This window comes from Mercurialis annua, linkage group LG6 (genome assembly GCF_937616625.2).
Source record: "Mercurialis annua linkage group LG6, ddMerAnnu1.2, whole genome shotgun sequence".
NCBI lineage: Eukaryota > Viridiplantae > Streptophyta > Magnoliopsida > Malpighiales > Euphorbiaceae > Mercurialis > Mercurialis annua.
In genome coordinates this window covers 2,943,762-2,965,164 of record NC_065575.1, presented here as the reverse complement: position 1 = coordinate 2,965,164, position 21,403 = coordinate 2,943,762, and the positions used below count along the sequence as shown (strand labels likewise).

At 32.1% G+C, this 21,403-nt stretch overlaps 3 protein-coding genes across 6 annotated transcripts; 2 read left to right on the top strand and 1 right to left on the bottom strand.

Annotated features, from left to right (window-relative positions):
• Positions 1–1,697: 1,697 nt before the first annotated feature.
• LOC126685795 (uncharacterized) lies at positions 1,698–3,956 on the bottom strand. Its single transcript, XM_050379752.2, has 2 exons — positions 1,909–3,956; positions 1,698–1,828 (listed from the first exon to the last, which is right to left on the bottom strand). The coding sequence occupies exon 1, from the start codon at positions 3,037–3,039 to the stop codon at positions 2,398–2,400; it is 642 nt and encodes a 213-aa protein (XP_050235709.1). The 5' UTR covers positions 3,040–3,956; the 3' UTR covers positions 1,698–1,828; positions 1,909–2,397.
• A 1,234-nt stretch (positions 3,957–5,190) lies between these two features.
• On the top strand, positions 5,191–8,064 carry LOC126685793 (pentatricopeptide repeat-containing protein At1g62350). 2 transcript variants are annotated; one of them, XR_007643731.2, is made up of 3 exons: positions 5,191–5,644; positions 6,696–7,360; positions 7,701–8,064. XR_007643731.2 is itself a non-coding variant. In XM_050379751.2 (2 exons), the coding sequence occupies exons 1-2, from the start codon at positions 5,327–5,329 to the stop codon at positions 7,104–7,106; spliced, it is 729 nt and encodes a 242-aa protein (XP_050235708.1). In that variant the 5' UTR covers positions 5,191–5,326; the 3' UTR covers positions 7,107–7,658. The 2 variants fall into 2 exon arrangements, 1 of the variants encoding a protein (XP_050235708.1); XM_050379751.2 differs by lacking the exon at positions 7,701–8,064 and having other exon boundaries at positions 6,696–7,658.
• A 1,364-nt stretch (positions 8,065–9,428) lies between these two features.
• On the top strand, positions 9,429–19,797 carry LOC126685791 (protein CLT1, chloroplastic). Of its 3 annotated transcripts, none has more exons than XM_050379747.2 (10): positions 9,433–10,021; positions 13,127–13,272; positions 13,970–14,007; positions 15,761–15,876; positions 16,893–16,992; positions 17,070–17,105; positions 17,750–17,800; positions 17,905–18,028; positions 18,411–18,536; positions 19,294–19,797. In XM_050379747.2, exons 1-10 carry the CDS (start codon positions 9,564–9,566, stop codon positions 19,461–19,463), a joined length of 1,365 nt encoding a protein of 454 aa, XP_050235704.1. In that variant the 5' UTR covers positions 9,433–9,563; the 3' UTR covers positions 19,464–19,797. The 3 variants fall into 3 exon arrangements, with proteins under 3 accessions (XP_055962213.1, XP_050235704.1, XP_050235706.1); XM_050379749.2 differs by lacking the exon at positions 9,433–10,021 and adding an exon at positions 12,055–12,908; XM_056106238.1 differs by lacking the exon at positions 17,750–17,800 and having other exon boundaries at positions 9,429–10,021.
• Positions 19,798–21,403: the final 1,606 nt, after the last annotated feature.

The following is a 21,403-nucleotide window of genomic DNA, read 5'->3' as shown; positions in this document are numbered from 1 at the left end:
ATAACTTGGAAGACCAAGTATCGATCCCACAGAGACAATGGACTTAATCACTAATTTCAAATATTCTTTAATCGGCTAGCTAGAAAAATCAATAGGATTTGTAATTTAATTAAACTAATATAAACTGAAAACAAATAATAAAATATGATTTAAAACAATAAGATTAAAAAGCTCAAGGATTGATAATCCCAAATAAATAAGCAAAATTATGGAATAGGATTTCTTAGCGATTTTATCGTGAATCGAGCTATTCTAAAGCACCGAATCCCGCCCTCTCAAGCCTCAAAGATCCAAATAAAATCACAACCTAATTACCTAACCAATTATTAACTCGCTCTCACGATATTAAAACTGAATTAAATAATCAAATTATAATTATGAAGCAAACTCAATGACTACCTAAATTCCAACCCGCTCTCACGGCGTTTTTCTCTAAGTTCTTAATTATCTATGTCTATTTAATTAACAATCTCTCAATTAGTTAATTAAACACAAAATCATGAACTAAGTAGCTAATTTAATCCAAGCAATAAGATTAATAATTAAGACACGAATTAACACTAATCCATCCAATCCAAATAATTACCAATTTATAAGTTCATATCAACCCTCGAACAAGGGTTTTAGTTACACATATTAAAACTGAAACAAAACAAGAAGGATGATGAAGAAGAAAGCATAATTAAACAATAAATACCGGAGTTGTCAATTTCGGAAAGAATCGTCTTGATTAAACTTGAAATCTTCAACAATCGTCTTGCAGAAACTAGTTATAAACTACTTATAAACTGCTGGAAAAAACTAAACTAAAAGCTATTTAATAAAAACTAAACTATAACTAATCTAATCTAATTTATTCTATATCTTAAATTGAGTCTAGTACAAGGTCTTTATATAGTAGGAGAAGTTCCGGAGTCTTCTAATTTGTATTGCAAATCAATTTGTAATAGGAGTTGTAATTGTGAGTTGAGGAAGAATTTCACTCCAAATCAAATCCTGAAGCATGCGTGTTTTACTCTTGTTCCGTTCGGGAAGCCCTTGGTTCCGTTCGAGACACAGCCAATTTTCACATGGTCTCGAACGGGAAGCCCTTTGTTCCGTTCGAAAAACTTGTAACCGAGAGCAAAGCTCTCGTTCGGGACACTCTTTCCCGTTCGAGACACAATTTCAGCTGCAAAACTACTAACTTCAAAACTTCATAACTCGATGTAGAAAACTCCAAATGAGTCGGTTCTTGAACCGCTGGAAAGCTTAGGATGTCTACTTTATTTCTTATGAAGAACATAAAGTCATTTGAAGTCATTATCTGCTCCAAAATTGCCAATGAATGCGCCGGGGTCAGATTTTCATGTGTGCAAATGTGCTTTCTTCATTCCCAAGCTTCACGACCTCGATCTAATCCACGATTTATACTCTTTATTGCTCAAAATGCTCCATAATCACTAAATAATCCTTGAAACACTAACACACACCATAAAGCATAAAAATACTAAATAATGTATGCATAATACGATAAAAGTGATTAAATACGCTTAGAAACGACTCGGAATATAGGAGTAATTTTACTCCTATCACTTACTAAAATTTGTTTATCGGAAAACTTTCCAATATTGCCACTTCTACGACTCAAAACTGGACACGTGGTCCAATTAGCTAATTAATTATTTTGGGGTATTACACATGTGCAGCTTATATTTGCCGCATAAGTGGGTGTCGTCGATGAATAGAACTGGCTTGCAAAACGGAAATCCGTCCACCATCAGGAAGAACGTCTAGAACATCCGTTGGAAAATTCTACATTGAAGCCCGCCGCACTCAGATATTGGGCCTGTTGGAAATGGATATTGTTAGAATTAAATCTACTTAATGTACGCACATTGAAATCCACAATACTAATAGATTTCATACCTTCGCCATGCCAGAAGGATCCAGGATTCACTTGCACCACATTATCCATGAACTTTGTCAGTTGACTGTAATTGTATTCCCAGTCCCCATAAACGCTGCAGATTGCCCTCTCTTTGCCGTACCACACCCTTTTATACGGAAGAGCTACTCCAGTAAATTCGAGTAGTCCCGCAATCAACGTCTTGATCCGTATGTCACGCTGACCTAGCACTTGCGTCTGAATATAATTGGCGATCTAAGCAATCCCAAAATTCCGGTGGTGACGAACTGACACTTGCATATCGCATGTGTGTGGCCCGATATATCTTGCCAACGTCCATGTGTTGGTTTTCTGAAGAAGTGTGGCACGCAGCCACCATGGGCATATCTCTTTGTGCTTGCAAACGAAAACTATTGTCGTGTGCGTCGTCCGACAACTCTTGAACTCTCTTACATTGTCCACCGAATAGGTAACAGCACAAGCCCGAACAGCTTCTCGGCTCGAGAAAGTCATCCCTGCTTCAAACTCCATCCCCCTCTCCCACTCAACTTTTGGCTTTTCCCATGAGTCCAAGTCGACGTAAATTCGAGATCTGCACGTCTAACATGTGCCGGCAGTCGAGACTGGTACACTGTATTTTCTCCTACATTACTAGGTTCAGCAACAATGAGTATGTCTTCCATATTCTCCTCTTCGCTCTCGTAGTGATCGTGTTCTCCTTTTTCCTCATTGTCCCTTTCCGACTCACTAGAAGCAAATATATGCAGTTGATCAATAGAAATATCTTCAACAACCGCCTTGCGGTACTCCACGTACAACTCTAAAAATCTTAGTGCTGGCATGCGACCTGCCTCGGTCAGAATAACACATACATGTGGGTCGTCCTGGACATCCAACAACGAATAGGAATATATTTGTTCCCCTTGAACATGAGGTACCCGGAAATATATCTTGCTGATCTCCACCGGGCTCACGGCACTGAATATTGCCGATCCACAAATATCAACCAACTCTTGAAAATTTATTCTTCCAGTCAACGACACTTGCACATAACTACCCCCAAAATATTCTACTCCACGGGGAGAGTTTACAATGCTACCGTCAAACCATATCACAAGTGACAAATCGATTGTCGTCATTGCTACAAGCATTTGTCATGAATAAATGTTACTCTTATTTCTAAAATAAATTTCTAATATTCACAGGTTACTCATTAAAAATTATAACAATTTCTAAAATAAAACTCAAAATATAATTTTTATGTACTATTTTAAATTACAAAACGTTATAATAATCATGTATATTCAAATTTTAATCATTTCCTAAACAATGTATACTATATTGGGCTTTTTATATGAAATACTATATTTTCTCCAACATTTACTTTTGTACTACCCCTTTTAAATCTTTACATTTCATACCAACTTTCTTTTCTTTTATACTACTTTTTGACAAAAACTTTACTTCTTATATTAACTCCCATTTTTCAACATTTTCTTTCATCATTTTTGATTTTTTTTCACCATTATATTCCTGCACTTAATATTTATCATATATTTTAATTTTAAATTTTTTTGATTTTTTAATTTTTTTTGGATTTTGACTTTTTTTTACTGTTGATGTTTTTCGTTAGTTTTAATATCAACATGAAATCAACACGAAATCAACATATGTAATAAACTAACTAATTTACATTTTTTCAATCTTTTTTATACTAATTTTTTTTCCCAACATTTTTTCAATTTAATTTCAATTTTTTTATTTTATTTTCACATATAATGTGTTCTTTTTCGTTAATGATAAAATCAACTAAATATCAATAAAATATTAACGCAACATCAATATAAGATCAACATTATAACACTATAATAATTTAACATCATCATTTTCTTTTTCACCAATGCTAAAATCAACAAAATATCAACCGAAAATTAACACAATGTCAACACTATATCATTACAATAATTCAGCTTCATTATTTGTCTTCTTCCCTGATGCTACCATATCATTATCTAGTCTCAATTTAATTTAATGTAATTTTTTAGTTTATTTCACAAGTAATATTATCTTATTTGCCAATGTTAAAATAAAAAAAATCAGTTGATATCAACATAATATCAATATAAAGTCAACATAAAATCAACAACACTGTGAAATTACAATAAGTCAACAATCAATCATCATCAACAAATCGTTCTGCAGAATTAAAAAAAAACGCAGAAACACAAGAAAAATGCAGAAATAATAGAATTTTATTCCATAAAATTACAAAATTATTCTACATAACATGAAATGAGTATTAGATTCTCTAAAGATACTCTTTTATACATGTTTAATGGTGAAAAAACAGTAAATTTTTTTGACAAATTACAGATATGAAAATGAAAAAAAAGAAAAAAAAAATTCAAATCTGAAATCAAAACGTTAAAAGAAAGATGACGGCGAGACGAAGACGGAACTGCAGAGGTGGAACAATGGAAGAGAAACGATGGAAATGGAACGGCGGAGGCGGATTGGTGCGAAAAACAAAAGGAGAGAAAGGAGAGAGAAATTTGAGGAGAGAGAAAATTATTTGATTTATGAGTGTTTGACTTGGAGTAGTATATATATTAGTTCCGTATAAAAGTAATAATCTCCAGCGTGGATGGTAGTTTTCATATTGAAAACTCTTACCCGTATAAAAGTAATATTTTTGTAAATATTAGATGTTTATGTAAAAAGCCCTACTATATTTTCAAAATACTATTTTTTATAAAGCCTAATCACTCAAAAACCCCTCACCTTTAAACTTTTTTTCAATTCCACCCCGACGTTGAAAATTTGTCAATTTTACCCACTTTTGAATTTTCCGTTTTCAATTGTACCTCAATATTTTAATTTTTGTTAATTTTGTTACTTAAATGATGAAATCATTCAATTAATTAAGTCTAAACATGAAATTAAATTCTTTTTTATTCAAAAAAGTACAAATAAATCCTTTATTTTTAAAAACTAACTAAAAACCATAATCAAATTAACACTAATTTAAATTCTTAATTAATTTAACTAAATTTAAATAAATTTTAAAAATATACAATTAATATATGTGAGACATGGAGAATGTTTTAAACAAATTTCCAAATGCAAAAGATGTTAATTTAATTTTTCAGGGTACAATTGAAACACAAAAATACAAAATAGGGTAAAATTGACAAATTTTCAATGTCAGGGTATGATTGAAAAAGGGTTAAAAGGTCGTTTTTTTTTAAGATATTAGGCCTTTTTATAAAAACTAATCTATCTTATTTTTTAAAAATTTACTACAAGCAAAACGACATCATTTTCTATGTCTCCGAACAGCACCGCTATTCTCAGCAGCGTACGAGGAGCTTGAAATCGAGGTTAGTATACACTCTATGTCTCCGAACAGCACCGCTACGACGGCGTTTCGTTAAACCTATGTGGCGGATAGTTTCAGAGTTTGCACTGAGAACCAAAAGCAAAACGACATCATTTTCTAAAATACAGCAGCTATTTACTTTCTCGCGACACATTGTTTCAAATTCGTCGTCGAAACCTAGTTTATCAATATGGAGGCGAAAGAAAGAGATGGGAAAAGAGGGGTTAATTATTACCAAAGAGCTCAAAAGATTACAATCAAATCCGGTTCGTCTCGACCGGTTCATTAAGTCGCATGTTTCTCGTCTCCTCAAATCTGATCTCGTCTCGGTTCTCTTCGAGTTTCAACGGCAAGATCAGGTTTTCCTGTCCATGAAGGTTTGTTTTTGATCAATTTCTTTGTTAGGTTTTAGATAAATTAATTAATTGTTTATCGAATATTAACGTAACCGTTGTGCCACGTCATTTTTATAATTGTGGAATCTTTAATTATTACTAATTAGAATGTTTTACCTATTTATAGTTACTATGAGTTCAATGTTATTCAAAACAATAGAAAATTATAGAGTCGATTTTAGTTTTATCGGAGATTTAAACGAAATGCGTGTGAAGTTATGATTAATCATTCCATGAGTATGAAATGTTGTTCCATTTATTATAGGGCAATGCTCGGTTTTGTCAAATACATGATTTATGACATTATTGGATATATTGTTCGAATGGACGATGAGCATGCCGCTGTGGTCCAGCAAATGTTACTTTTGGGCTGTGACGACGAGCATCAAATATTAAATCTGAAACGGAGAAAACATTTTTTTTTGTTTTGTTCAATTAGAAGTGGCTGCTGCACAGGATAGCATAACCAGTCTAATATTGATTTGATTAGATGATTCTTGTAGCTTGATTAGCTGAGCCTTATAGTTTAGAGTGTCTAGTTATTCTGGACTTGGTGTCGCTGTTATTCGTTTTTTCGGAACAATTTGAAACGTTAAAGCGTGATGCTGAGCTTTAGAAGCTAAATATATTTTTTCCCTGCTGGATTTATAGCTGCATAACTAGAGAAATGGTGAAGAAAAAACAGTTAAAGTTTACTCTTTTTGTTTGGAAATGTTCCTCATGAGCTATTTTGCTAGAACACTCACAACACTTCATCATTTTCTGTTCACTATTTTCGGGTTTATGTATGTTTTAAGTACTTGAGTTATTCGGCAGGTAGGGGGTCTAAATGGTGTTTTCTTGCGATATACTACTGGTGAATGAATAATTTTCTCTTTCTACTCTGCATGTATGTGTGTGTACTTATGTGATGATTGTCATAGCTTCATTATTTTAGAAGGATAAAAACACTTTGTTGTATGATATTACTGCAATTGTTTTCTCATTTTCTTTTTCTGCAAATGAAATTTTTATGATATCTTTGTATGTCCAGTTGTATGACATAGTGCGCAAAGAAATATGGTATCGGTCAGACATGTTTTTCTACAGAGACATGCTTATGATGCTTGCAAGAAACAAAAAGGTAGATGAAGCAAAGTTGGTCTGGGAAGATTTGAAAAGCGAGGGTGTTTTGTTCGACCAGCATACATTTGGAGACATCATCAGGGCCTTCTTAGACAGCGGGCTGCCATCAGAAGCAATGGACATATATGAGGAGATGAGACAATCTCCGGATATTCCATTATCTTTGCCATTTCGAGTAATTTTGAAAGGGCTTATTCCGTACACAGATCTGAGAGAAAAAGTCAAAGGTGACTTCTTAGAACTTTTCCCCAACATGATTGTATATGACCCGGCTGAAGACTTTTTGGAAGATCGAGAAAGGGAGAGTGAAGATGATTAGAAGGCAATGGATGTTCATGGCAGACAATGCTTGCTTTCGCAGATGTAGATGCTCATTATCTGCAACAGCTGGAAAATTTAGATGGTTACGGAAGACTGAAGCTTGTGGTTGATTAGATTGTATCTCCAGTTTTGGAGCTTGGCGTGCAATGCAAACCTCTCCCTTTCTCAAGCTCCATAAAGCGTTACAAAATGTCTAGGCTGAAGTTCTTATTGTCGATCTATGGAGCAGTGCTGCTACAACAAAAGCACGAGGTATCGTAGAATTCATTTATGCAGTATCATTACCTTGCATCGACATATTAAAACGAAGCTGGTATTTACACTTCAAACATTTTTTTTTTCCGTTTTGAAATGTTATTTACACTCGTTTTGAGTTTATTCTTCTACAGTCTACTGCTTTGATTCAACAGTGAGGTTTTTCATTTTCGCTAGGGCAGACATTCAATTTTGTTTCTTTCTAAATAAAACGTCTTGTGTTGTTTACTTTAGAAGTCATATGATTGCCGTGGTTATCTTTTTTAAAAAACCGAAAGGGAAATTGGATTCTGAATTCATGCTTGTTCTTACTTTCTTTGCATCATTTCCATAACAGATCTATAAATGCAGCTGAAGACGGAATGAGAAGTTACTCTTCTCAGAAGTTTATTTCTGCAGGATAGATACACCAAGTTTTGCACTATATTCTCCATTACATAATTCAAATAAAAGCATTTTATGTTATTTATAACCTTATTATAATAAGTAGACAAGGATGATCTGCTATCGTCTTTTGGAACTTGGTAACCGATTATTTATTTTGAACTTGTTTATGGAAAAGGGTGAAGGTGGTGAGCATTTTATGCATTTAGAGCCTGCATGTATAGTAAGGGTGTTCTCTCTAGAACCAAATCAAAAATTGGGAATTTCTACAATGAAATTTCTGGAACAGTTACTAAAAATTGGTTCGGTTTGATTTAGAGATTTTGTTCTAACTGTTCAATACGGTTTGATATGAATATCACTGGAATCACATATATTATTTTAAATCCAATCATAAGTATAAATTTTAAAAATAAACTTATACTTTCAATTAAGTATATGCCAACTCTATTAAATAACATGTGCAATTTTTTTTAATAATTTAATATATCAATGCATGCTTGATAAACTTTATATCAGTGTTTTAAAAATTGGAGAATTAGTGACCGGTTTAACCGGTTCAATCATTGGTTTGATCAGTTCAATTCCTGATTTAGTCGCTACTCCAATCCGGTTCAACTTGGTTGAACCAGATTTGTGGTTTTTATATTTTTGAGTCGAACAACTAGCTGGCTTCTAGTTCAACCGACCAGTTCCGTACTCACTGCTTTATATATCTATGATAACAGTTACACAAGGCAAGTTTGAGTATAGTACTTAATTAAATAGATGGCTAGAAAATCAAAATAAATAAAGTTTTTAATGCTAGCTGCTTCAACTCAGTATTTTTACAGTCTACCGTTTGAATTTATGTATAGTAGTTTAAACTTTATTTATTTTTGTTTGGACTTAAGTTATATACATATCGAAATCCTATTGATTCGTCAAATTTTATATCTAAACAATGCACAGCTTCAGTCTACATTCCATAACAACACTATATGATTCACCTTAAATATAATATTCTAATATTTACCTTACAGAGTAGACAGAAACTTATAAGTTCAGCAATTATGAGAGCACTTTTTTTTTTCTTCCATCATCTTCACATTCACATAGCCATGAAAAATTCAAGTATATACAGTAAAAAATTCTATATAATTGACATGCTGAATGGAAACCGATTTTAACTGTCTCAATTCTAAATTCCTACCAATAGGAGTGAGCAAAATTACCGATGAACCAAATTAACTGACTGAATTGAAATACTATGGTAGGTTTGATTTTGGTTAAAAAATTGTCAACTTTTGATTATTAGCTTGAAATTTGAATTACCACATTAAACAAGACAGCCTTATTGGAGTTTTTTTTGGTTTTAACTGAACTGACCGAATTACCAATGTTTGACTTCAACTAGAGACAGTTCGATTTTGATTTTTCGGTCCATAAGTTAATTTCATTTGGCATGTGAAGGCCTGACCTGATGGCCAAGTGATCTCGGGAGCTAGTTGTTTCAGCCAGGGTCTCGAAAAAACCAAATTGAACTGAAAAATCAAATCAAACCAAACCAAACCAAAGTTTTAGGTTCAATTCAGCTCAATGTGTCAAATTGCAATTTCTATTAATTTATTATAGTATTTTGTACTAAAAGTGTCACTGGTTTTGAAATATTAAATTAAAAAAGTGTCACTGTTCTTGAAAGAGATGTATAAAAGCACAAACTATTTGTCATTTCATTTCATTTCCCTCTCCTTCTAAAGCCACCTCTGTCCTCTTACTCCTTCTAATTCTCTCTCTAATTTCTTCAAATCTCAACAATTATTAACTATATTCATACATGACGTCATGTTACCGCCGCTTAACCACCAGCTCCCCCGGCCCGGCGAGGTTTTCGCAGCAGCGACCGCCACGAACGGCGGAAATCATATCACTCCAACTAAACCGCAATCTCAACACTAATCAACGGCTGCTAAATGTCTTACGATCTCCGAAGCGTTTAAAATCAAAACCGTTGTTAGTAGAGGCGGCTGTGGGAGTGGGACCAGTGTGGGATCGATCAGACTGCGGGAGTAATGAAGCAGTGGGACCGTGTTCGTATTCAGTAGGAGATCGGACGGTGGAGGAGATAAATAGAGTGGGGAAGCGGAGGAGGAGTGAGATGGATCAGAAGGTGGAGGTGGCGGTTGCAGCTGCGGCTACTGTGGTGTTAGGTGTAGGGAATCGCGTTTTGTATAAGCTTGCTCTTGTTCCTCTTAAGCATTACCCTTTTTTTCTCGCTCAGCTCGCTACTTTCGGGTACGATTTTTTTATATTACTTTTTTAATTATTGTTTATTGGTTCGTGTGCATATGAATTTAGTATTGTTTTAGTATTGTAATTAATCAAATTCTTAGTACTCTTGATTATAATCCAATGGTGATCGTGTATTCCAGGTTTCACCAATGGTGATTGATCAGAATCTTGTGAAATATTAAAAAATATTAGGGTGATATACTTAGACTGTTAGGTAGCACGTACACTTTATTCAATAAATGTGTCAATAAATGTGTCCTGTTTCGAAAATGTTTCGGACACTTATGTTTCAATTACGAAACTTCACTTTTTATATAGGAAACTGTAAATTAACACGTTTCGCCGTGTCCCTGTGACCGTGCTACCTAGCTAGAATGTTCGGTGGCCTAGCCAAAATGTTTAATTAAGGGTCGATTTGTGTGGAAGAGAACTGTAATCAATAATTTCTTCATATTGATCAGGGCAGAATTTAGAATTGATATTTTTCCTCAGGGAAGTTTACTTCTCCGACAAACTCTGCGCCCGCCCGCCCTGTGGGTTCTGTTTTCATGTACTATAATAATAAAATTCTCCATAGAAACCGCTATACATAGGAGTATTCTATAATTTTTTATTTATTTGTGTACCTTTTTCATTTAACCATGGGACGATAGTGATGATCATTCATCCAACATTGATGAATGAAGAAAGTAATGTTTACTTTTGTGAAAAATAAAGTGATCACTGAAACCGCCTTATAGCAAATGGGCCAAAGTGTAATTTAGCGAAAGTTCACAGGTGTTCTTTTAATTAACTTTGAAGTTGCTTTTATTAGTATTGACAGCATTTTTATTACATTGTTAAAAAGAGAACTGTGAATTTTCTAGGTATGAATATTGCCATGTGCTAGCTAGAATCCTATAAAACTTTGGTTTTTATATGTAATATGCCACAAGTATCCAAAATCAACTAGCCATGTGTGACACACATGTCTAGTTGTCCCTACCTTGCTTATAGTTTTTAGCTACTTGCTATACATGTAACTATTATTTATTTGGTCTATTATTATTTACTATATATTGATAATTATTTTAGAAAATTATGATTTTAATATTCGAAAATTACTAAATCAATATATTACTAAATAAATTTTAATAGAAGTTATTAATATAATTTGACCTCTATGAACCCCTCTTTTTTATTATTTATAAATTATTGTCATTTTAAACAAGTAAATTTTAGCACAGGTTATTATTTTACTTTTGCCTCTGTTTTCCTGCCATATATATATATATATATATAGAGAGAGAGAGAGAGAGAGAGAGAGAGAGAGAGAGAATTAGTAGATTAGTCAATTGTATATGTTAGTGGAAAGAGAATGCCCACACTTTAAGTTGGTCTACATAAGTCACTATGGGAGCGGCTATGGTATTTAATTAAAACAAGAGTGTATAGAAGTTGAATAAAGGAAAGAAACAAAGGGACATATAAAATTTGAATTTAAGTTTTAGAACCGGTGAAGTGTGAATTTGGTGGGATAATTTTTTTTAGTTATAGCTACAATTAAAAGAAAATTAGAAACTTGGATATGTAAAAAAGAGATGCTTGTGCAAATGTTTTGGTAAATTAAAACACTATTACTCAGAGGGTAGAACTCCAAGTATTGTGTGATAATGCCAATTGCACACATCTCTCTTCATAATTGAAGAGCATCAACATGTGGAGCGTTTGAGTCATTGTAATGAGACAGTAGGGTCCTTTTCTGTAACTATCTTAATTCATTAGGGCGGGCCTCTTAACATTTAGGTAGATTGCTAGGAATTAATTTAGTACTCCAACATTCTTCTTGGAAAAGAGAAAAGAAAAACATGCTGTATTCTTTTTAAATATTGCAGAATGATTGAGCTTTCTATTAGATTAATTTCTAAAAAACATAGAATTTCCTTAAGATGATGACTTTAGATTTACAATAGATTAGTTTTATATCAATTTTAGGCGCTTCATGAGCCTCATATCTTTAACCTACATAAAGAATGCCCTCTATTGTATATCAAGGGTTGATGACAATTATACTTCACACAAATGTTTTTTTTTCTTCTATAGAATCATTGCTGTGGTGTGGGGAAAATATGTATATTCACGCACTAAGGAAGACCTTTTTATTGGGAGACATTCTTATGAACGAAAAGGGGAAAGGAAAATAATTAGTGATTTAGAATATAGGAAAGAAAAGTAAAATTGGATTCTTCATTCATTGGTGGGTCCACTCTTAACTAAAGCCTCACAAGAAGGGTCAAAGACGTTTCTGCCTCGCCACATAGATTTTCCTGGCTAAGATGAAATTAATATAGTAACCACTTTCTTCTTTGCTTAATTATTGAATTACTTATTATGACAGGCAAGTTGGTGATGCTTTCATCATGGTGGGATCCTTTCTTTATTTTTGTCTTTTGGCTTGTGGTATAGCTCTTTTAGTTTACATATATTTGTCTAACTACTTCTGAAAATCTAAGTAATATCCTTGATTAAACTTTTTTTTTTTGCTTTTTCTTTCCTGAATTTGGTTAGATTTGTTGCAAAATAAAGCCTTTGCCTTTATGGAAGAATTCTACTTCAACTAGTGGACTTAATTGGCTTAATAATAATCCGCCTACAGTATTATCTTCCTGTGAATTAGAAATTGGAATCATAATTAACCAAAATTAATTGATTTTTACACAAAAAATCAAGCATGTGTCCTTTGTCAGACAAATTGTCTTAGACTTTTAATCCAAGTTATAGAAATCCATAGCTGATTAACTGTGAGGTTTAGTCCGTTTGACTTGAATATCATTGAGCTTTGCATTTTGCGCTTGATTATGGAAGTCAAACGTTGCCTGTGAAGATTAAATAATGTTTATCAAAACACAAGGTTTCACTGTGATATTTTGTTTGTTATTTCAGTGCTAAAGATGAAACATATATGTATGCATTTTTCTCATCCGTTCATTGCATGTCAGTTTCTATTTGCTTTCTTTTGACTGTGACTGATTTGAAATTTATTTAATTGTTGAATTATGAAGGATAGCACTTATCTCACCTTTATAACTTGGACAAATTGAAGTGAGTTTTTGATGTTTATTTATCCAGATACGTTATTGTATACTTTACTATCTTGTACATTCGGTACCATGCTGGAATTGTCACCGATGAGATGCTTTCTATGCCAAAAGCTCCATTTCTTCTTGTTGGACTTCTAGAGGCTCTCGCAGCAGCTACAGGAATGGCAGCTGCAGGTAATATAAGATTGGTCATTTCATTTATTATCTCATTTTCTTTTCTCCTCTGGCTTTTCTTTGCAGGTCCTAAATTATCATTTCTATGCAGTACTAATTTGTTTGCAATATATGAGGAACTTAATGTTGCTCTCAGCAAATTTTTTTTATGATTTTTCTAAATGGATAGCACTATTTCCAAAGCATCAATTGCTAGGGATAGAGCAACATTTGTTAGTTTGACAAATTTACTTTCTTTTAATTTATATCCCCTGTAAAAACGCTGGGCACGTTTTACAGAAAGTTGTTTTATTCAGTAGAAAAGTTAAGTTTAGATATGTGGACTGTGGTATTCTCTCTCTTCCAAAGAAAGTCGACTGTACATGATCAATTCATGCTCATTTCTTGTTGAAAATTATGAATATATGGTGCATTGAACTGCAACTATTTTATGCATATTGTAATTTGCAATATAAATTTGTTATTGGATGGACTGCTGTTTTTGTGATGTTCTCTCTGAATGTTATTTATTATTTTATTAAATTTGGTTTACTTTTTCATCGAGTCTGATACAATACAATATTCATTAGCTGCTAAACTGTTGTTTATGATGATTATAAAAGCAATGATTTATCTTTTATGTCTAAATTTGTGATTTATGCATAAAAGCACTGCTGGAGTTTCGCTTAGACTATTTGTTGTTCTCTGCCTTAAACAGCAATTCTCTCGGGAGCATCGATTCCAGTTCTCTCTCAGGTATGAAGAAAGTTCGGTCACACCTGTGTTTTTCCATATATATTCACTGGTCTTTGCTCTTTGGTTACTTCAAAATGATTGTCTGAAATCAGAAATTTTAATAAATGCATAAACTATTGTAATAACCTACCCATTAGTTTAGCAGTTTTGGTTCTTTAACATAAAAGGTAGAATTGGACAAAATGAGATATTTTAGAGTTGATAATAAAACTAATGTTAGAGAGTCATCTAACAGTTTGAGCGTTGTTTTGGTCGATTAATTATTTGATATTATATCAAAGCTTCTATGACCGAAAGATCTAGAGTTCAATACTTGGTGTATAAGGTAGAGTGTGTTTGTGCTTGTTCACACTTCAAGCTTCAATAGGCGTTCACACATGGGGGTGTAGTATAAATAATAATAATATTATTGTTAGTCTCTTCTAAGAGCATCCTTAATGCAATGACCTTCTTGGTATAATGAACATTGTTCACCTTTGGGCATTATGCGGTTGGTCAATACCAACTGCACAATGCAGACAACTTTTTGATTTTTTAATTATAAAGTTATAAATTAATTTATTTTAATTAGTTGGTGCGTTGATTATATTACCTGTAATACTCAATTGATAAAGTTATGTTAATTTATGCACTATTATGTACTAATAAATATTATTTTATGTAGTAAAAATCTAAATATTATGTATTTGAAATTTTATTTTCAATGCGTAATCAATTAAAATTGAATAATAATTTGATTTAAATTTATCAATTTATTAAAAAATTTGTATTATAAAAAAACTATTATATTATAAAAAAATTAAAAATTTACATAATTTGTTAATGCTGTGTGAATTAATTATAATTATTGTGGAATATAAATATGTTATGAATAATATAGAAAATGATGTGTGATTTGATTGTAGAATCCATTTTAGAGTATAACTATTAGTGAAGATAGTATGATGATGAAATGATGATGTGGCAGAGGCATTATACTCTTGAAGAGTAGAACCATTAGTGATGTTATAGTTTATATTTAAATAAACAATTAATCCAAAAATTTAAAACTGTAAGGTGAGGCTACAAGATTGATACTCTATTTTGACAACTCTTCAGTATGCATGGGAGTCTGCAAGTGTGATAGAATGGAATATTATTAAGAGTGAAAGTAGAGAATGAAATAAAAGGTTAATTAACTTCATTTGTTTGTGCATCTTATAGAAACTAGTTTATTATTACCTTTTAAGTTTAACCTCAATAGAATTAAGGATAAAAGATAGTAAGAAATTAATTAATGCACCTGGTTAAATTTGATTTACTGTATCTTTTGTACTCTATAAACGAAATTCTTCAACAAGATCAATAGGTTGAACCTTCAAAAAAATGGCTTCATAATGGAGCCATAATAAGTATTTCATGATGAAGCAACATAAATTGCAGATTAATATTTTTGTGGAATAACTATGGAAATTAGTGTTCACATATCATGGAAAATCTCCATTCTTCACGAAGTAAAGCTTTGGAACATAGCAGAAATATATTAGCTGACAAGAATTAAATCTTAGGATTCTTACTGAAAATAATTCTAAAAAATATGCCTTCTGTCTTATTTAATCTTGATCTTAATAACATCCAACAACTTCTCCGTTTAACAATAAAATTGAACTTTCCAACCATATTTGCTTATCCCTATGTCAAAATGTCTAGCTGAATTTTATCTTCACATGATTAAATATTAAAATGGATTCAATTTTGCTCTCTTCTTCTGCAGACTTTTCTTGTATGGCAAATTCTCCTATCAATTATTTTTCTTGGAAGGAGATATAAAGCTAATCAATTACTTGGATGCTTCCTTGTTGCAATTGGTGTAATTATCACTGTAGCAAGGTGAGCTTTAGACTACTCAAGAGACACATTATTATGATTTTAGGTCTAAAGGCTATATCTAATAGCCCTTCCCAGTCCTCTGTGCTTTGGGTGATCAAACGTGAAGAGGTTTAGGTCTCTTTACAAATTAGAATATTTTATATTTGCAATAGCGATCAACTCCCTTCTTTTCTTATTTATTTTTGTGATTTTGTGTCTTGGGGACTGAGGACAATTAATAAGAAATGGAAGGCAGAAAAATGAAACCTTAGATTTCAAGTGAGACAATTTTGACATGCAGTAGATAGAGAAGAGGTTATTTGAAATTGAATGTTAGAATACAGAAGAATATGATATCATAAACAAATTCCTAAGCATGCTTTTGTTCAGTGTTTACATGTTAGTAAAGGAATGAATAAGAAAAGAGCAATGACAATTTCGAAACTGACTATTGTCAGAAATGGAACTGAAGGGTATATACTTAAATAATTCAGAAGCTTCAGTACGGACTCTTAGGGATCAATGCCAATGGCAATTGACTATATTTGTCTACTGTCTAAAGCTGGGCTGTGCATTAACCTTTCAGTGGAACTGTTTTGCTGTTAAACAATTTGATATAGACATTGGATATCCATGTAGTTTTCTGGTCTTCCTTTAGGAGAAGTAGATGCGGTATTTAATAAAAGACCTGATTGGTTTCCCTTCAATTTGCTTTATTGGGATATCAACGTAATTATTTGATTTTCTAATAGAGTTTCCTACCCAGCTCTAAATATGTACTCTTTGAGCATTTTCTAACCTCTATTGGTGTTATAACTAAGCTTTACTGAATCTATTGTTTGCTAATTATAAGTAGTCTCAACTTTCAACATGATAATAACATTCAGAAGTATTGATATCACCAACATCTTGATGGTAGCCACTCAATTTAAAGCCAAATTACTCGCGATACCTATTTTAGAATTATTTTATGATGTTAGCATCTCAATCTTATGGTTATATTAACTCCTCAATCATATGGGTTGTATAATATGCAGTGGATCTAGTGCCGGTCACTCATTAAAGGAAGTTAGTGTATTCTGGAGTGTCTTGATGATAATATCGTTTCTATTGCAAGCAGCTGATACAGTGCTCAAGGTTTGCATTTTGAATTGTTTCAAGCTTAATGATTCTAAGCTTGTAATGACTTCTAACAGTGAATTTGATAATTGTAGGAAACTATTTTCCTGGATGCGGCTAAGCAGTTAAAGGTGTGTTCCTTGACTTATTATTCACTATTGAAGAGTGGCATTATGGGATAGCGATTGCTCAACATTTTCTTCATTTAAGAACTTAATTTTAGTTCAGGAAAAGCAATCTAGCTCATTTATATAATTCCCCAAAAATAACCATAATGGAATTTCAAAAATTTATTTTTGGCTTAATGATCCAGATAATCCAATTTTTTGTGACATTATCAATTTTAACCAAAACTTGTCAATTGTAACCTGATTTGAAGGGTTTCGTTTCAATTATAGTCCTATTACAAAAAATTGAGATGGGAATTGTCATGAGTTTTTTTACTTATGTGGCTGCTGTCTCATCTGTTTTTTGCTTATATAACTTTTTTACTCTTTAAATCTTGCCCCATGGATAAAAGTGGGTTCAACACCGCAGCCATATCAACAAAAATTCACTCTGCTAAGTCTAACTTAAATTTTGCAAATGGGCTAAAATTGTAATTGAAATGAAAATTTTCAAATCAGGTTAAAATTGACAAAATTAAAAATTTAGGTTAGAAATGATAAAAACTGCAGATTTTTTTTAATCATTAAACCTTTATTTTTCAGTTGTTTTACATTTTGTTAACTTAGATTGATGATGTTTTAAAATGATAATATCACATCCTTTACAGGGAGGTTCAGTAGATCTATTTGTTGTAAATTCCTATGGATCTGCTTTCCAAGTATGTATCCGGTGAATTGATGTTTTAAATTCTTGCTTTTGGTTATTATTATGATTCTAAATTACAGCATGCGAGAGTCTAATATTTTTTTTTATTCTATGCAGGCGCTGTTTGTATGCCTTCTTCTTCCTTTTATGTCTAAATTATGGGGAGTACCTTTTAGTCAGCTTCCAACCTATCTCAAAGATGGGGCGGTTTGCTTTCTCAACATGGGCAGCTTATCCAATGGTCAGTTATAATTTCTTCTCTCAAAAACAAAAGTGAAATATAATAATTGAATCAAATTTTTATAAATTTAATGCGTTAAGCTTTATAAATTTTGAATGCTAACATATACGTAAGTATAAGAGCTTGTTTAAGTAAATGGGAAAGAGTAGCGTATTTAGTATGTTGAATGTTTTCATGTCGGTTAAAATCTATAAAATCAGGCACCACTATTTAATGATATACATTTTGTTATACCTAAGAAACCAATTCATGATCATGTTGCTGTTATATTGAACTGCTTATTGTAAATTTTAAAGAAAGTAAAAAAATTGGCAATAGTTTGAGCTGTTTGGCTTTCCAATATATCATTTAATTGATTTTCTTGGACTTTGGCTGGCCACAGGATGTGATGGTGCACCTCTGCTACCTTTGCTTTTTATTCTAGTAAACATGGGTTATAACATATCATTGTTGCATCTCCTCAAAATATCTTCTGCCGTTGTCTCTTCCCTTGCTTCCACATTTTCAGGTATGCAATTCTTATCCTCTTAATTCAGGAATTTGATCAAAAACCAATGCACATTAGCAGAAAAAAGAAAGAAAAAAGCAAAGCTCATCTGAGAGCTTGAATAGATAATATATTTTCTCTTCTATATTTGTTATAATATTTTTAATGTCCATGTTAGTTTTTCTGTTAACTTGCACATAGGAGTATCGTGTGCACGAACCTAACTTCCCAAAAAATCAAACCGGACTAAATAAATAATGATCGGTTCAGTTCTTCTATTATAATTATTTTAAATTTTTTGGTTTGATTCAGTTTTAAATTTTGAAAAACCAAAAAGCAAACCGAACTATATATATAATACAATTTTCTTAAAATAATATTATTTTCCTATATATTCCTGTGGTTAAAATGTACGATACTGTCGATACATATATTACAATTGGTCTAGCTTTAATTTTTAAATTTTATCTCTTTTTTTTCTTTAAATTTTAAATAAAGAAAAATTGTTATTGTATTTCAGTAAAACCGAATATTAACTGAACCAAATTTGACCTCTTTATTGTGTTCGGTTTTTACTTCCTTTATAAACCTACGAGTTTTGACATTTTCACTTGCCGAACCGAACCGAAATATCAAATGCACACCCCTAATTGCACTGGCTGAGCAAGTGATCAAATTCGTCTAATCTAATCACATGATCACATCTCGTGTAAACTAGTTTGTTTGCAGTTTTTGAGTTTAATCCAATTAATAGTTATCTATTTGTTTTGCATGACAGTGCCAATATCAGTGTATGTGTTCACATTACCACTGCCATACATTGGTGTTGCATCTTCTCTTCCGACCGGGTTTGTTGCCGGAGCCATTATTCTTGTTTTGGGTCTGCTAATCTATGCTTGGACACCATACACTACTCCAGCCACACCATCTTCTCCAGCTCCCAATTAATAGTTTACATCATTTTTTGTCTCGTCATTTGCGTTTTCAACCTCAGAAAAATTGTGCGAGTCAGCTCTTTATTTGGAGCTAAGACCAGGAAAAAAAAAGAGAGATAGAGAAAATAGGTTATATCAATTTGTTGTTGTTGTTGTTGTTGTAGCAGTTGGAATTTTGATTGTAATTGTAAGATATGCTTAGCAATGTGAAATGATCAATTAGCCATTGATGAGTCTCACTTCCTAGTTTCTAAGATGTTGAGTATAGAAAAATGAGAAGTTATCCGGATGTTATTATTTCATTAACTTCAAAATTTTCAAGGCGAAATTCATATTTGAATCTCGAATATGTTCTTTTTTGGCGTTGGCCATCGGATCTTTGCACTTCTATTTTTCAAGAATAAGTTCTTGTTTCCTATCACAGAAACAAAGCATGTGTACATTATACGTTGCTAATACGAACGAGGTAGATTTTTTTTATTTGTTTCTATATTTTAATTTCATTAAAATTAGTCTTTATATTTTTATTTTTGTTGACGTTAATTTTCTTGTTTTTTTTTAATTTGAATTGATATAGTTAAATGTTAATATTTCTTGTTCAGTGTCAACAAAATTAAAAATGTAAGGATTCAATGTTGACAAATAAAAAATTAAGGATTTAATGTTAAAAACAAGACAAATGTACGTATCTAAACATGGGTTGTGCCCACTTTCAAAGCACAACTTCAAAACTTTTTTTTTTAAAACTAACTTCAAAACTTATTTTGGGTAATCTACACAAATCTCCTATAATCTGACCTACCTATTATTTTTACCTCAAGATTTTAATTTTGGCAATAATCACTCAAAAAAATTAAAAAGTTTTCACAAATCACCCATAACCCAAAATAAGTTGATTTTGACTTAAATTCTGACATTTATATCCTTTTCTTCTTAACTGGAATAGAAAAAAAAATTGGATGATTCATCGAGTCTGTGATGAAATTCCATGTAGGATTCCTATAACCGGTCGTTGAGTTCCGTCGGAGAGAACCGTATTCGCCGCTCGACAGACTTGGCAGTTCCAATTTTGGTCTCGGTGTTCTCACTGTGCCTTGTCTTTGTTCTCTCTGTATTTCTCAAGAAATAGAGATAAATCAAAATCAATTTCACCACATAATAAAAACCAGAAGAGAGATTTGTTATCCAAGAACAGATGTTCTTGATTTCAATTAAAGATTACTGAAAAGAAGAAAGTTGGGAGATTTCATTACAGCCGTCAAAGTGGATGTTTTCGCCGGTGAACAATCGATTAGCCGGAAAAGACAAAGATTATCGCCGGTGAACAATCGATTAGCAGGAAAAGACAAAGATTAATTTAATTTTTGTTGAAATTAACAGGTGCAAGAGATTTAATGTATTAAGTCTTAATTCTATTGTTCTATCAAAAGCTGTAGCGAAAACTTTTGCTTCAAAAGCTAAAACCTGGTCCGATTCAGCTCTGTCAAAAGGGGATAAAGGAATGTGCAGTGAGTGTTTAGATCTTGTAATCATGGTGGAAGAAAAAGATAATTTGGACACTAATAAGGTATTTGCATTATTTCTAAAGGCTCTACATTTATTTTATTTCTTAAACTGAGACTTAGTGCTATCAACTTAAGTTTTCAAAATGAGAAATAATTATATAAAAATGAGTTAAACTAGTTCAGTTGATATAAGTTCATATCAGGTTCACATCACATCGATTTTTAGTTTTACAGACTGTTAAATATATTTCACTTAAAAGAGATATTCAATTTGTATATTACACTAAATCTCAATATTTTTTTATATAAAATATTAGTTAAGATTATAAAGACCAGTAAAATAAATTTTATAAAAAAATTAATTAAAATAATTCAGTTGATATAGGTTCACATCAGGTTAATATTAGGTTGATTTTCGGTTTTATAAACTGTCAAATACAATAAACTT

Bases quoted from the DNA above. Each gene is read 5' to 3' on its own strand.
- LOC126685793 (XM_050379751.2), top strand. From the start codon at position 5,327: ATGTGGCGGATAGTTTCAGAGTTTGCACTGAGAACCAAAAGCAAAACG. The intron at 5,645-6,695 runs GTTTGTTTTTGA...TTGTATGTCCAG, and splicing joins AGGTTTTCCTGTCCATGAAG to TTGTATGACATAGTGCGCAA.
- LOC126685795 (XM_050379752.2), bottom strand. From the start codon at position 3,039: ATGCTTGTAGCAATGACGACAATCGATTTGTCACTTGTGATATGGTTT.
- LOC126685791 (XM_050379747.2), top strand. From the start codon at position 9,564: ATGACGTCATGTTACCGCCGCTTAACCACCAGCTCCCCCGGCCCGGCG. The intron at 13,273-13,969 runs GTAATATAAGAT...TGCCTTAAACAG, and splicing joins TACAGGAATGGCAGCTGCAG to CAATTCTCTCGGGAGCATCG. The intron at 17,106-17,749 runs GTGTGTTCCTTG...CATCCTTTACAG, and splicing joins ATGCGGCTAAGCAGTTAAAG to GGAGGTTCAGTAGATCTATT.